We start from the raw sequence: 15925 nt of genomic DNA, 5'->3' as shown, positions 1-15925 counted from the left end.
GGTTCCTGCTTTTCCAGAATTATTTTTTAGCAATTTCGAAAGCTAAAGGAAATGAAACCTTTAAGAAACGGTCTGTGAATTAAATCATACACCAAGAACCAGAGTCCTCAAGAAATACTAGGACAGACAACGTGGCATTTAAGATAAACACCAGGAGACAGACCAGCAGTATCACATGCATGTTATCAGATGAACTAATGTATTTCCAGAATCAGTTGGCTTATTTTTTAGCATTCAGACTAACTGAAAAGCATCATATGCTCTAAGGTGATACAAATCCCAGACAGGGAGTCAGCAAGTTAATTCTAGTGCAGCTGTAAAAAAGGCAAATCAGGTTGGGCATATATCACCAACCTTCTTCATTTTTCCTTGCCTCAGCTGGACTTGGGACAGGCTCACTTACTGTTTTTATAAAATCCTGTAAAATAGTAACAAAGTAAAAAAGTAAAACTTGGTTTTGAGCAGTTATCAGGATGAGTACTCAGCAAAAAGTTACTTTTATAGAGTGTTGCTGCCTCAAACCCGTGCTCGTATGCAGCTGAAGAACTTCAACATATCCCGTGACGGGGCTGAGAGCAGTGCTCAGGCAGGGTATGAGTGACAGGAGCATCATCTGCACAGATCCCGAGGAGTGATGTTGCAGGGACACGGGGGCTGCAGCCTCCTGAGTGAAACCTCACAAGCGGGTGCATGAGGGAGAGATGAGCAGCAGCTCAGCTGGAGCCCAGGGAGGGAGGTCGAGTAGAAAACAGGCCCTGTCTGTTTGCATTAGGGGGCCTGGACAGCTGCAGCTGAGATTAGCCCAGAAATAAAGCTGAATGGGAAAGAGGAGGAGATCTCAGACGTCTGTCTTATTTCACCTCCTGCAGAACAAAACCAAACCCCCGGCTCTGTTTCTTCAGGCAGCTCCTCTGAAGGTTACGCTGGAGAAGGGAGCAGGATCAGACACAAGAATCTGGTACCTGGGAGTGAGGGAAGATCCCAAAAAAGAGTATTTGGTTTACGTCTGAATTATCCACAGAGGACATTAGAGTGCTCCCTCTGAACTTCAGTACTTTACAAAAGTGTCCTCTGTGTCTGAGTGGCTGAACAGTGTCTAAAACGACTGCAGACAGGACTCCTCATTTGCTGTCTTGGAGAGGGAAGAGAAGGGCAGTTGAATCAAAGGTGGATTTTTGCTACAGATAAATTCCTGGATTTTGATTAGCAAGCTAGAGAGTAGGAAAATAAGTCAGTAAGAGCATAACAATAAGCACATAAATCCAGATGAAATGGGGTGCCTGGAATAAAAAAAGAGGAGTATTAGAGTAAAAGAGCTGATGTTTGAGGATTTGAGGATTTTTCCTAGTGTAGATGTAGTTTGCTAAAGGCATTAGGTGATAATAGAGGAGAAGGGCCAAGAGAGGAAGGAGCAAATATGTTCAGAAGGCATGGAGACCAAACTGGAGAGAAATAGATATAGATAGGTATTTTAATGAGTAGGTCCCTTACAATGGAGTTGATACAAGTTAGATGAAATTGTATTCTTTCTAACATAAAAATTGCACATGCTGCAGATACTAAATTCTCCAAATCTGTAGGAAGGGCATTAAGGGCTATGTGATAAATCTGAAGAATAATTAATTTTTTGCATTATTCAAGAAATGAACAGAGAAATGTTTTCATTATTTCATATAAATGTTTCATTCAGTTATTATTTTTTCACAGTACTTTTGTGATGTGTGGTTTCCTGTATTTTGCTGTCTCCTTCCACTATAGTTCAGAATCACTTTTCAGTCAGACAAGGTTTTGGTGCAGCAAAGGGAAAGTGTGACCAGTTTTGTGGGAGTGTTCTCTCAACATTCTTGGCAGGAGAGAAGACAGCATGCTTAGCTCTGCTCTGGGCAGATGGTCAGTGATGTTTCCATGTATTTCTGAGAAACTGATCTGAGAAGGTGTGGTCTTTGTGGTCAACCCAAATATCTAGCAGTTATCTATATAGAATAAAATAACTTAATACAATGACCAAAATTTTTGGGTTTTGTTTGCACCTTAGAATTTTTTCCTCTTCAGTTGAGGAGATAGAAAAGGGATGAATCTTTATGGATCACAACTGTTCTTCAGCCATATTTGCAGCAAGTTTTAAGATAGTCCTCAGTCTTGAATGCAGAGGGAACAAAAGTGGAACAAAACCAGGATTTTGTGCACAGACATCATACATGAGGTTGGAGGTACATCCACCTGTGTATGGAAAAACACCTGTGAAAAAACCTGAGGTCAAAGCATTTTGCTCACCCATCCCTGCTGTTGTTGAACAGGGGATTTGTCTGGGTGACACCCATCAGTGCCAATGACAGATACATCACTGAGCAAATAGACTCCAGGAGAAGTGCTCCTTTGCATTTGGGATTTTATCAGCTACACATGTTACTAGTACTCTTTTCAAAATTAATTATAAACTAAAACAGAGATTTATTTAATCAGAAATCTGCTTAAACACTTATGGAACAGGTGTTCTACATCTTAAAATCCACTTCATGTTTCAGTGCCCGAGCTAATGTGGGTATAAAGGGCAGTTAAAGCTCCAGAATATGGGAAAACTTGGTCTGTGACACAGTTATCAGCTGCTAGGCCTGATAATATTGCAACTTTCTCAACTTAAATGCTATTTCCTGTTGCTCCATCATGTCTACTGAGCAATTGAAAATATCAGAAAAAAGAGATTACTGGAGATGAATTAAAGCTACAGGAAGATGGAGCTTTGAGGGTTCCTTTTCAGTAGACCTTGGAACCACTCGAGTCAGAATGCTCTGCTCAGAACAAATGAGAAAGAAAACGTGTCACCATTTTAATTATTATTGCCTGTTTAACGTGGGATTTCTTGAATAGCCATGTCCTTGAATAACCATTTCTTAACTAAAATGACACAATTTTGTAGCCAGTGATCCGTGACTTTAAGTATTTGGAAGGGCTATTGATTCACTGAACTGGAAGAAATTAAAGATGTTGAGGCATATTTTCAAAAGTAGAATTACGTGTAGTATAAATTATATTTGATCGTGTATATTTTATTTACCATTTAAATCTCAAAAAGAGCTAGGCACGTGTCATACAGCATCCAATTTATCTGTAATAGCTTTAACTAAACACTGGTGATTATGTTTAAATCAGCTCTGTGTAGTATCACGAGAGCTTCCAGCACCTCCTCTTGTTCCTGTGTCGTGGTCCCCTGCATGTACCTATTTCTGTTTGTGGTAGTCACTCTCTAGGTAAATTGTCCATAAGGCCAGTGATTCCATCAGCAAATTATCCAGAAAATGCCATCAGTGCACATGGTGACACTTGTGCCACTGGTGGTTCTGTTGCCACTCCAGTGGGATAATTAAATTGGCAGGTTCTTCTTTGTGCCCAGCGTCGTCATCTCCCTTCCTCTGGCTCCTCAGCTTAGACCTTCTCCTTTTCTCTGTCCTCCTCACTGAGTATCAAATGCATTATTGATTGCTCCTCTCTCACCCTCCTCACTTTCACTCTCCCAACCCTTTTTTTTTGTTTGTTTTAATGTTGTTTTTGATTGGCAGTATCATCCCGACAAACAGGAGGCAGATGTGCCAGCAGGAGAGGTGGAGGAGCGCGTGCAGCGGTTCATCGAAATTGATCAAGCGTGGAAAATTCTAGGGAACGAGGAGACAAAAAAAGAGTATGACCTGCAGCAGCGTGGTAGGTTCCTGCCAAGGAGTGCTGGAGTGGCAGCAGCTCTTTAAATAAGCAGGGGCTGGGAGTGGTAGTTAGATGGTATTTTAAAATGCTGTTTAGTGCTGAACCAAAGGTTTCTTTCACTCTTGTCCTACTTTCCACCGTGGATCCATTATTTATAGCTTGTGCTACACATACATTAGCTGCTGAAAACACAGAATTACTTCCAACAAAACGTTAGGGGGCATTATTCCCGATAGTTTGAATTGTTATGAAATTTATTCTAATTGCAGACCTTAGCCCTTTTTATTTTATGAAGGTAGCTTCATTAATTATTCTTAATTTTAAGTTTTATGCTCCATTTTGTTGCGGTGTTTTAGAGGTAAGTATTAATCCATCTGCACCTAGTGTTCTTTGTGTATGGATTTATAACCAGAATCATTAGGACACATTCTTTTCTGTTGCGGGTGTTAGGTAGCGTTCATAATCCATCCGTAGTGAAAACTAGCCTTTCTAAAGCAGGTTTGTAAATAATATTTCAATATAACATATTAACTAGCTCTAGCACGCATTCCTTTTTATAGCTCTCAGAAAACAGCTTCTTAAAACAGTGACAGGCTGTTGTGAGAAAGAAAGGGGGGAAATGTAGGTCAGGTCTGTCACACATGGGCTACCATTACATGAAGTGATAGGCTGTCTTTCTGCTCTGGCCTCAGGATAGGAGTCCCTCAGCCTTCCATTAGAACCTTCAATAAATGTATATCCACCCTACATGTTAATGGGGGGAGTCAATAATAGTGGCTTGCCCGTGGGGAAAACTCTGGGTCGCACTCTGCAGTAACACACTGGGGCCCGGCATTGACGTGGAGCCACCACCGCTGCGGAATGTGCTGATAAAAGCCCACTGTCTGTGAGCTTGTTATTGAATTCCCTGCCATTGTACCCTGGCACACCATCAGACCTTGCTCCCTCGTGCTGATTTTTAACTCCCCTGCCGCCGTCGGTGCCACAGCTTGGACAGACAAAGGCGTAGTCCCTGTGGCACACAGGCACCGCTGCAGGATAAAGAGGGTGCTGGAGAACTGGAGGTACACAGGGTGACTTCTCCAGCTAAACAACCTTGTATTTCAGACTTGGTGTGGCTTTGGGAAGAGAGGGGGAGGGTTGGAAACAGAGCTGTTGAATAAATATTTTAGAAGAATGAAAAAAATTGGATCTTGTTCTATTTGTAATATAAACGGTATTACGATCAGACATAAATAAATTTTTCATCTCAAAGTTATTTTTAAATGCCCAAATATGATGTCAGAACAGGAATTTCTGCTGTGCAGCACTCATGCTATTGCACTCTTACCATTGTAATATTGGTTGTGCCTTTTCTGTTTCACAAATTGTACGTGCAGAGGAAAAAGGAAATACTAGAGATTAAGTTGGCAATCTTTCTACTATTTGGTGAGTTTTACCTAAATCTTAAATTCAGACTGTGAAGTTGCATTTTGCCTGGGTCAGGTTAATCCACCGAAGTAGAAAGCTACATCAAGATTTTATTTTCCCTTGGGATTTGGAGGCATTGCTATAAATTAGTTTTGACGTTAATTTGAAGATTATCTGTATTCTCCGACATTCTTTTGCATCCAGATGAGTTCTTTGAAAAGCCATCTCAAAATTCTGTATAAAAGACTTGGTAAATAAAGAAGTCAGATTGTACCTCTGTTTCGGCAGGTGTTTGGTACTGGGATGGTGATGGGACATTCTGTTTTAGCACAGAGGGTGCCATTCCCAGGGCCCCCGTGTTTCAGGCTGAGCCACACCTAACACACATGTGCAGTGCTGCTGCATTCTTTCCAGCATGTTCCCTGGCAGCAAAATGATGGGGAGATAAATTCTAGTTCTTTGAATGCCTGTCAAGCTGCTTCTGAAGTCATGATTCTAGACAAATTCGTAGACACTGCCATAAAAGCTCACAAAAACAAAGGGGGTGAGACAGCAGCTAAGGGGAATAGTGATGAGAGACATAATACAGCAAGTTAGTAAGATGCGAAGGAAGGCCAGGAGGCAGGATGTGAAGGATGGGTGTATGTCAGTATGTGTGTGTGTGTGTGTCTGTGTCTGTGTGTCTGTGTGTGTGTCAGTGTGTGTGTGTGTCTGTCTGTGTGTGTGTGTCTGTCTGTGTGTGTGTGTGTGTCAGTGTGTGTGTGTGTGTGTGTGAGTCAGTGTGTGTGTGTCAGTGTCTGTGTGTCAGTGTCTGTGTGTCAGTGTGTGTGTGTGTCTGTGTGTGTGTGTGTCTGTGTGTGTGTGTGTGTCTGTGTGTGTGTGTGTGTCAGTGTGTGTGTGTGTCAGTGTCTGTGTGTCAGTGTGTGTGTGTGTCTGTGTGTGTGTGTCTGTCTGTGTGTGTGTCTGTGTCTGTCTCTGTGTCTGTCTCTGTGTCTGTGTGTGTGTCTGTGTCTGTGTGTCTGTGTGTCAGTGTGTGTGTGTCAGTGTGTGTGTCAGTGTGTGTGTCTGTGTGTCAGTGTCTGTGTGTCTGTCTGTGTGTGTGTGTGTATCTGTGTGTGCGTCTGTGTGTCAGTGTCTGTGTGTCTGTCTGTGTGTGTGTCTCTGTGTCTGTCTCTGTGTCTGTCTCTGTGTCTGTGTGTGTGTCTGTGTGTGTGTGTGTGTGTCAGTGTGTGTGTGTCAGTGTGTGTGTCTGTGTGTGTGTCTGTGTGTCAGTGTCTGTGTGTCTGTCTGTGTGTGTGTCTCTGTGTCTGTCTCTGTGTCTGTCTCTGTGTGTGTGTCTGTGTCTGTCTGTGTGTGTGTCTGTCTGTGTGTGTGTCTGTCTGTCTGTGTGTGTGTGTGTATCTGTGTGTGCGTCTGTCTGTGTGTGTGTCTGTCTGTGTGTGTGTGTGTATCTGTGTGTGCGTCTGTCTGTGTGTGTGTCTGTGTCTGTCTCTGTGTCTGTCTCTGTGTGTGTGTCTGTCTGTCTGTGTGTGTGTGTGTGTGTGTGTGTGTCAGTGTGTGTGTGTCTGTGTCTGTGTGTCAGTGTGTGTGTGTGTGTGTCTGTGTGTCAGTGTCTGTGTGTCTGTCTGTGTGTCTGTGTGTCTGCCCATCAGCAGGAAGCCCTTTGCACTGCACTCTTTTCCCCATTTCACAGATTGTTTATTTGTGTGTACCTTCTTGTGCTACACTACCTAAATCTTAATTACTTGGCACAGAAATTCAGTAGCCGGAGAAGTTCCAAGGAGATGAAATTCTGTGGGGCTTTATGGTTTTAATTTTCTTTTTGTTTGAATTGTTGAGAATAACAGGTGAATGTGCTTTTATATCTTAATACTGCTTTTCCCTGAAGGTTTCCCAATAATCTCCTATTTTTTTTTTCCTTTGGGCCATAGCATTAAAGGGGAAGGGACAAACGACAAACTGTTCAGAGGCTAGGCTCAAATACTTACCCAGCTTTTTCTCATCTGGAAATCTTGTAAGAATAACCTTTTTGCATGTTTTCTGGAATTTTTTCCAGTTCCTTGTTTTGTCATGTAAGAATACCTTTTTATCATGGTGAATCTTTTGTTTACAGTCCCTGTGAAAAGTTTGGGGGATGGAAAGAAAAAATCTGCATAACAGTTTGCCTATGAAGAATGGACTTGGGTTTGTCAATAGATTTTCTTCTCAGATTTTCCCATTCTTTCTTTGATACCCCATTTAAAAAAGATGAATATGCAGTTAAAATCAAGCTTGACTCTGATAATTACCAAAAGCTTTTAGTGTGGATAAAACCTGTTTCACATTTTTCACATTAGAAATCATGTGAATCCTTAAAGTTCATGCTTTTGTGACACAGGTGGAAAGATGAAAAATTTCTCACAGAATCAGAGAATCACACAGGCTGGAAGAGACCTTCACAGGCCATCCAGATCAATCTCCTACCTAAGGCCAGTCAGTTGCTCAGCCCTTGTCCAGCCTAACTTTAGTGGCTCCAAGGTTGGAGATTTTCGAGCTGCTCTGGGCAGCAGTTTCAGTTTTGAACATCCTCTTGGTAGGAAAACCAACCAAACAAACAAAAACCAAACCCCAATTCATCCAAAACAGGTTTCTCTTCTCTCTCATCTATAAAGGACTTCACAACTTGTGCCTTTCACTTCTCTTCCTTCCTGTGTGCACCTCTGAGAAGTCTCCCTGCACCCTCCTTGCCCCTGACCATGCTGGCACTCCAATGGACTCGCTCCCGTGTGTCAGGGCTTTGTGCTGGGGACACCAAAACTGGACACAGGATTTTGGGTGCAATTTCCTTCGTGCTGAGTAGAGAGGGAAAGCAGTCCCTGTGTTGACCTGCTGGCCATGCTGTTCTGTCACAGCCCAGCGTGGGGCTGGCCTTGGCCACAGGAGTGCCCTGTGCTGACTGGTGTGGAGCCCTTTGTCCACCCAGCCAGGTGCCTCCCAGCCTGTACTGGTTACTGGGGTATTCATCCCAAAAGCAGGACTTCATCTTGGCTGAACTCTTTGATGTCCCTTGCAGCCCATCTCTACATCCTATCCAGGTCCCTTTGAATAGCAGCCCTGCAATGTTTCTGCTTTTTTGTTGATGTATACGAGGGAACTGTATCTAAACAATCACATTACCAAGGTAATAATATGAATTCATTTTGTCTTAATTATTGATTGATTTTATGTTTTAAATATTAATGGTTGAATAGCAGAAAGGTCACAAAATTAAATTAATCAATTGGTGCCTTAGGTTAGTTTCTGTTGATAAATGTAGCAAATAATTCAAAGCTAGTACTGGAATAGACACTAAACCTTGTTGCTTTGTCTATGATTTTGGGTGGCGAATTTAAGAATCTTGGGGGAGTTTTCCAGTTATGCTCTAATGAGGTTCAGTCAAGGATGGTCTATTTCCACAATGTCCATAACTCATAGAATCACTGAGTGGTTTGGGTTGGAAAATACCTTGAAGACCATCCTGTTCCAGCCCCTCCACCATGGGCAGGGACATCTACAGGACCAGGCTGCTCAGAGCTCCATCCAGCCTGGCCTTAAACATCTCCAGGGATGGGGCAGCCACAGCTGCTCTGGGCAGCCTGTGCCAGGGCATTACCACCCTCACAGCCAAATACTTTTCCCCACTATCTAATTATAACTTGCTTTCTTTCAATTTGAATCCATTCTTTCTTGTCCTGTCACTATGTGCCCTGGTAAAAACTCCCTCTGCATCTTTCTCGTAGCCTCCAAGGGTTTATGGGGTGGGGGGAGGAGTTTTCACATCTCGCCACACACCTCCTTTGGATTTCCAATTTTTAATTACACTTCTAGAAAATGACTGTAGATGCAATTTTCATACAGGAGTAACATTCCAGCGTTAACAAAATTTCCGTTTTGTTCTTGTGTCAGTTCTTAGGCATGAGAAATTCCAGTATCTAACTGGAACTGCCAGTGTTCCAACTCGTGCCTCTGAGAATGGCTCTGGTTCCATCCTCTCTGTTTCTCTCCATCATGCAGTGAGGCACAACAAAAAATTGTACTTAGCCTAAACCAGCTCATTTTGTAATATCTGCTCACCAGAGCTGGCTTTGCTGACAACAGCAGTGGTTTTGCAGTGTGCCAGGTTATGCTCTGTGTGTGACAGAAGTATATATTCCTTCTCCAGCCATGGCTTTGTGGCTGTAGCCCCTCAGCTGGAGCACAAGCCTTTGAAACTCTCTGGAGTTAAATCTCATCCTCAACAAGCGGAGCACGATTCTTTTGGTATTTTTATAACAAACATATCTCTTTGTTATGGAAATTCTTAACACATGACTTTTTGTTAAAATTTCAAATTAATGTGATTGTTCTAGATTAACTAAAAAGACTCAAATTTAAGTAATTGCTTTAAAACTGAAAAGCCTGTTAGAAAAAATGAACTTATGAAAACGTCCAGTGAGTACTGTGATTTTTATGCAGAGTAGATACTGTGAACAGTGTTTCCCTGACAGTACATATCTTGAAGTTTAATTGTGTTTGGTTTGAAAAACGAAAATAAGTATGTATACCTGATAAAGAGTTCGAAAAATCTTTTCATTGTTATGACTATTTTTACTACAGTTAAAATAGGGTTAAAAGGGTTGAATTTCCATTTACTGCTTGCAACCCTTTCCCTAAAACTCAGCCTTAAATAGCTCAAGAAATATTTATTGTATCTCCAAGTGAAACTTAAATACCTTTCCTCTTTTACAATTTCTGAATGACCCAGCAAGGGCTCTAGTAAAGCTTTACTGAACCAAGCTGCTAATAGTTATTTAATGTTGTTCTGTAGCCTGAAAGAATCTCGGTAGATTTTTCCTTTTAATCTCTTTGAATTGCAGGCTCATAAACCTCTCTGATGAGCCTGCCAGTGTTTTCTTAGATCCTGCAGTTGAGACAATGGAGCTGCAGAATCCTTTCACCTCTTGTTGTCAGACAAATCCAATAGATGGCGAAGCCAGGCAGGCTGTGCTGCTGGGGAATTAAAATTTGTTTCACGAGTTCTGGTGGACGATCAGGTCCTCACATTTCCCCCCGCATGTTCAGGGTGTGTTTCAGAAATGACAGCTCTGTACGCAGAGTTTTGCAGCCTGAGCAGACATCACGTGCAAGGCCACCACATAACTCAGCACTGGTAAATTCCCACCCTCCTTTGGCCAGGGAGTGAAAATGGGACACTAGTTTACTTCAGCCAAGCACCAGCAAGGAGTCATAGCTGTAAGAACAAAGATGCAGATGAAGTAAGGAAGGGCACAAGAAATCTGAATCACTGTGGGAACCATGAGGTTGGATGTTCTGCTTGCAAACTCAGACTGTGCGGTGCCTCTGTTTGTAAGTAAGTGGCTACCTCTGTTTCTGCTGTCTAGAGGTGTATTAGGCTGGGAAATGTATTTAGCAGGAGAACTAGAAAATAGAAAAGCTCGGTTCATCTTTAGAAAATGTTCCTCCTTCTTGAACCAGACAGGCAAACAAATGCAGTGTGCAGAACTGCTATTGAAAACAGAGCTGTTACTAGATTATGTGTGAAGTCAAGAGTGCTAATAGAAAAATTTTTAATTTTTTGAGATAACCAGATTTCAGACTTCAGAGAATCAGTCATAGAATGTCCTGAGCTGGAAGAGACTTAAGAGGACTTAAGGATGATGGGCCTGCACAGGACACCCCAAGAATCACACCATGTGTCTGAGAGCATTGTCCAAGCACTCCTTGAGCTCTGCCAGGCTTGGTGCAGTGACCACTGCCCTGGGGAGCTCTTCCAGTGCCCAGCCACCCTCTGAGTGAAGAATCTTTTCCTGATATCCAGCCTAAACCTCCCCTGACTCAGCTTCAGGCCACTGCCTTGGGTCCTGTCACTGTTCACACAGAGCAGAGATCAGTGCCTGCCCCTCGTGGGGAAATTGTGACTGCACCGAGGTCTGACCTCAGACTCCTCCAGGCTGAGCAGACCCGGTGCCCTCAGCTGCTCCTCACAGGGCTTCTCCTCCGGAGCCTTTACCATCCTCGTGGCCTCCTTTGGATGTTCTCTAATGACTTCATGTCTTTTTTATATTATGACACCCAAAACTGCGCACAGGACTCGAGGTGAAGCCACCCCAGCTCAGAGCAGAGCGGGACAATCCCCTCCCTTGCCCAGCTGGTGATGCTGTGCCTGTCCTTCAGGATCTGAGCATCAGATGGGGAATACCAATCTCTGTTCAGCCAGGAAATTTTGAGACGGATTAGTTTTGCCCATTGGTTGGGGTTTTTTTTGTGTTTTCAAAATTACAATTGCAGGGATCAATTAGAAAAGTTTTGTTGAAATTCTGTTCCCTGGGCTTCGTATTATACCACATTCAGAATAGAAGAGAGCAGACTTTTTCTCAGCTGCTTCTTCATTACTTTAATGGTTGGGCTCAATGATCTTAAAGGTATTTTCCAAGATAAATGATTCTGTGGTTCTGTGATTCAGTTACTTTACTTGAAGTATGGTAACCTCATGAATTTGCATCATACCAGTTCTCTTCAGGTGGCTCATGGCACATCTGCCCTTTTTGTACTTTCTAGTGGCCAGGCGTGACCCAGACCTCCACCACCAATCCTATAAAAATTGTTGTGGGAGGAATCCTGCTTCGTTAATTACAAATGGGAAACTCTGGATGTTTTCTAACTCAATTTTTGTGTTACCTGTAGATGCAAATCTTTTCATTCTACAACCTGAGACCATTTTCCTTTGTGAAAATTGTGACTTTTTCTTCCCAGCATTAAAAATAAACATGTGAAACAGGAAACATTTGCCATTTTCATACTGTTCTCACAGTTATGGTATTATCTTATTTGGTCACAGTGGTGAGCCAGACAGGTAGACAAACTTGATTTTGAACTGGTTTTTTATGGTTTTCTTCCTCTGAGAAAAGGAGGAGTCTGCTTCAAGCAAGGCCTGCTGGAGGAAAGGCCTCTGGCTGGTTTTGTGGGTGTTTTCAGGACATTCACCATTCCAGTCCTCATGGTTTGTAGCTTGTACCAAGCAAACTGCCAGTAACGTTGGTGTTATTTGGGATGAGGCCATCTGATCCTGTATTGTATTTTGACACCTCACGCAGTTGACTAATGTTCTGATCAGGTGCAAGGAAGATGCTATTACTCCATATAACTGGGGTGTTTTCCTGTTATGCTGATTTTTTTTTTCCTTTCTTTTGAGAGTAGTAAAACACTGGGTCTGAGCAGGTTAATTTTCTTTTGGTTCTGACCTTTTCATTACCAAATAGTTGTTCTGCAAAGGTAACATGAAAGGTTGTACTGATCCTGTCATTATTTCCAATGTGTCCCACTTAATTGCTTTCATTAGAAGTAATTTAGATGAGGCATATATAATGTACATTTCAGTTGAAAATAGAACAGCAAGTTGCAAAGGAAAGATTGGGATTTAATACTTGGTGGTTGGGTTGTGGTGATAAAGAAGGGAATTCTCAGTTACCTGATCAGACAAAAATGGGGAGAGGCAGTTTTTCTGGGCTGCTACTGGAGAGGGGGCTGCAAAGTCCCTCAGCTCTACTTTTCAGACCAGAGCAAAAATGTTACATGGAAGTTACAAGTTACACAGAAGAAGCTGGGAACCACTTAGAATGATGAGGTTTTGATTAAGTAGGGCAACCTCTTGGGAATTAACGTCATCTGGGCCTCTGACTTTTCCAGCAAGTGCTCAATAAGCAGTTCTGGAATAAGACATTATTTCACTGCCAGCTTTTCAAAGAAAGCTGTAGAAAACCCTCCATGCTCTCAAAAGCTACTAAACTATAAACAGGCTTAAAAATTCAGCACTCCCTCCTCAAGAACAACCTCATTTAAACTGTACCTAGGCACTGAGCTCCAGAGTCTTGCCAAACCCAAGGACTCTGTGTGTTATGTCCTGTAGTTCAGCTTTTGGGCATTTCTTGTTCAAAATACAGCATCTGGGGAGTTGGAGCTTTCAGGGGGTCAGGCAGCAGCTAGGAGGGTTTGTGTCATTAATTATAAGGAGTTTATGTCTTTTTTTCACTTTTTAGATACTTCTATGGCTTCACTTGTAACTTTGATGAAAAGCTCTCACATTATTAAGCTAAAGAAATTGGTGTGAACTTTGTACATCAAATATAGGTTGCTGATAAATGGAAAAAGCACCAATTTGTAGTGCACACGTTGCATTTGATGCTGTCAGTTGTGTTGCAGATTTTTCATTTTATGCTGTACTCAGTGTTGGAAGAGTCTGGGGGATCAAATGGCAGCAGATCTCTCAGGTACAGGCCAGAACTTGATTTTCTCTCTGTGCTCAGAGACTCTTCATCATAAAAGAGGACTTGGATCAGTCTTCCCCTACAAGTGTTCTGCATTTATTTCTCTGCAGGAATCTCGGTGTTCTCACACACAACATTCCCTTGGATTGCTTGGATTGGAAGGTTTTTATTTGACTTCTCCTTTCTAAGGAGGAATGGGCTGCCTGAGAGATACTGAGAAGTTTCCATTTGTGAAGATATTTAAAGTCTGCCTGGACATGGCCCCCATCCTGATAGGTGATCGTGAGAGGTCCCTTTGGACCTCAGCCGTCCCACAAATCAGTGAAAAGTACAGGTTAGCAGACCTTCACTATTTCAGCTTGTGCAGTTGGAGTTACAGCCAGGTTTTGAAAGACAGCTCCATCAAAATAGAAGTTTGCCCCTAATTTCATGGAAGTGGAATGTGCAAAAGTTCTGGTTTGAGGGTCTTAATTCAGTAATACATTCTCACCATTTATTTCTCCTGGCTACAAGAGGGCATTTTCCATCTTAAGCAGATACATGGAAACTAAATTTTAAGAGAACTACATTTCAAACTGATACAGTGGTCTAGGTAGGACTCGCTAATAAGGACCAGATTGACTGCTAGGTGTATAAAACTATTAATTTATCAGAAAAGACTGAACATGTGTCATGTTTGCTTTATAGAAGATAACCTGACAAAAGAATGGCCACTTCATGCACAGATTTATCTTGAGGATATGTCCTGGAATGAAGGTATGAGTGCCTTGCTGCTGGTTCTTAATGCTTTTCATTGTCCCTGTTAATGTTTTCTAATTTCTTCTGCATCTTGCACCATTGTTGTCTTAGTTTAAGTGCTGTTTTTTCTATATTTCCTGGGACAAAGGTGTTTGCTCTCTGAGATTACCTGGATTAGAAGTTAACTTTCTGTTACATTTGTTTTCCATGCCATCTACATCACTTCTCCCCAGCCTCACTGGCAGTGCCACTTTTCACCCACTTATCCTCTTGTATAATTGAGAGTACATAGATTTTTCCCATCTCTTGTGCATCTTTTTGCTCTTCCTGTGATGGTAAAATACTTTTGCTTCCTTTTTCATCTGCCACTGTTACTTCCCTCCTGTCTATTGCTCTGGCTTTTCTTGTTTAATTGCTTCTAGAATAAATGGCTGATTTTTTTTTTTTTAATTTTTTTAATTTGAAGTTGGGAGGGGAAGAATCCTACTTTCCTTTCTTCTGTTTTGGTTCCTGGGTGGGCAGCCTGGTTTGGAAGCATCCTTGATCTGTCACATGTATGACTAACACCACTTAGTTTTTTCTTTCAGCATCATCATAGATGTGCACCTTGTTGCTACTGGGGTCAGTTTGTTTTTTTCTAAGAGACTCCACTGGCCCTGGGTTTAGTGTACGAATACCTCAGTCACTGAAACATTTTGAGATTATATTTTGAGCTACAAGCAGTAGCACAGGTACTGATATTTACAGCCCAGCAGCGGGAGGTTATTTTTTATTAAGAGCAGCTTTGTGAAGAAAACCCCAAAGAAATTCTTGATTCTTCTCCAGCACTAAAGGCATTTTTGTTTTCCTTTCTGGCAGATGAACAACTCTACACTCTGTCCTGTCGATGTGGTGGGAATTACAGTGTCTTCAAGAATGAAACCAAAGATGTGTCTTTGGTCTGTTGTGACTCATGTTCACTTGTTATTGAGATCCTGCAATGATTGTTTCAATGAAGCACACTGAGTGTTACAAACTTTTCAAAAGACTGGACAAACAAAAGACAGCATCTGTTGCAGAAATGGATGTTAAAGAAAAGGGGGGCACTACAAGAACAAGTTAATTCAGGCTTAGAAATGACAAGTGCCCTTTTGCTCACACAGCTCTGCAGAAATGAGGCTTGGATTTTCCTTCTGCACCTGAAGAGTTCATTGTTAAACACCTCCAACCCAGAACATGAGTTCTCAACAACTGGAGTGTATCTCCTGATCCAAACATTTCTTTCTGAGCAGACAACAGAGTAGCTTCTTTCAATTTCAGTCTGAAGCAGCTCTACCTTGGGCCCTTCCTCTTAGGTTAAATCCTTTTAACAGCTCAGATGACAAAATTCAATCAGGAGGCACAGGTGTGAGAATGCTTTGAGGATAATCAACAGCCAGGTTCAGCAGTGGGAAACAGGAACATTTTCTATTTATAAGCTAAATATTTAAGTTCATGGAATCCTCCCAAAGACTGGAGCCTAGAAGGAGGAGGCAGAGGCTGGCAGCTGGAAGCAGCTGGGTGTTCCAGTGCTGAGGAGCAGGGCTGGTGGCTGTGCCCTGCCCTGTGGCAGTGACATCACCTGGGCAGCCCGGAGCAGGAGCACGTGTTGAGCTGAGGCTCTCCGTCGTCGGCAGAACACGAGTCATCATTCCTGAGAGGAAAGCTAAGGAGGAAGCTGTGCTCTGACCCCACTGGGCAGTCAGAGGGAAGCCCCACAGCACTCCTGGGAGTGACCAGCAGATCTGGAGCCCCACTGGTGCTGTGTTCAGTGCCAGCCC

At 42.4% G+C, this 15925-nt stretch overlaps 1 protein-coding gene across 1 annotated transcript in view; it reads left to right on the top strand.

Annotated features, from left to right (window-relative positions):
* The window catches only part of DNAJC24 (DnaJ heat shock protein family (Hsp40) member C24), a 35665-nt gene extending 20546 nt beyond the window's left edge, over positions 1–15119 (top strand). Inside the window, exons 3-5 of the mRNA XM_062494886.1 lie at positions 3558–3696; positions 14076–14144; positions 14985–15119. Coding sequence (XP_062350870.1) covers positions 3558–3696; positions 14076–14144; positions 14985–15109 — 333 coding nt within the window. The 3' untranslated portion in view covers positions 15110–15119. The remainder of the gene's footprint in view (positions 1–3557; positions 3697–14075; positions 14145–14984) is intronic.
* Positions 15120–15925: the final 806 nt, after the last annotated feature.

This window comes from Cinclus cinclus, chromosome 6, assembly GCF_963662255.1.
Source record: "Cinclus cinclus chromosome 6, bCinCin1.1, whole genome shotgun sequence".
NCBI classification, from domain to species: domain Eukaryota; kingdom Metazoa; phylum Chordata; class Aves; order Passeriformes; family Cinclidae; genus Cinclus; species Cinclus cinclus.
The sequence above is the reverse complement of the archived record's forward strand: the minus strand, read 5'-3'. Positions and strand labels throughout refer to the sequence as shown.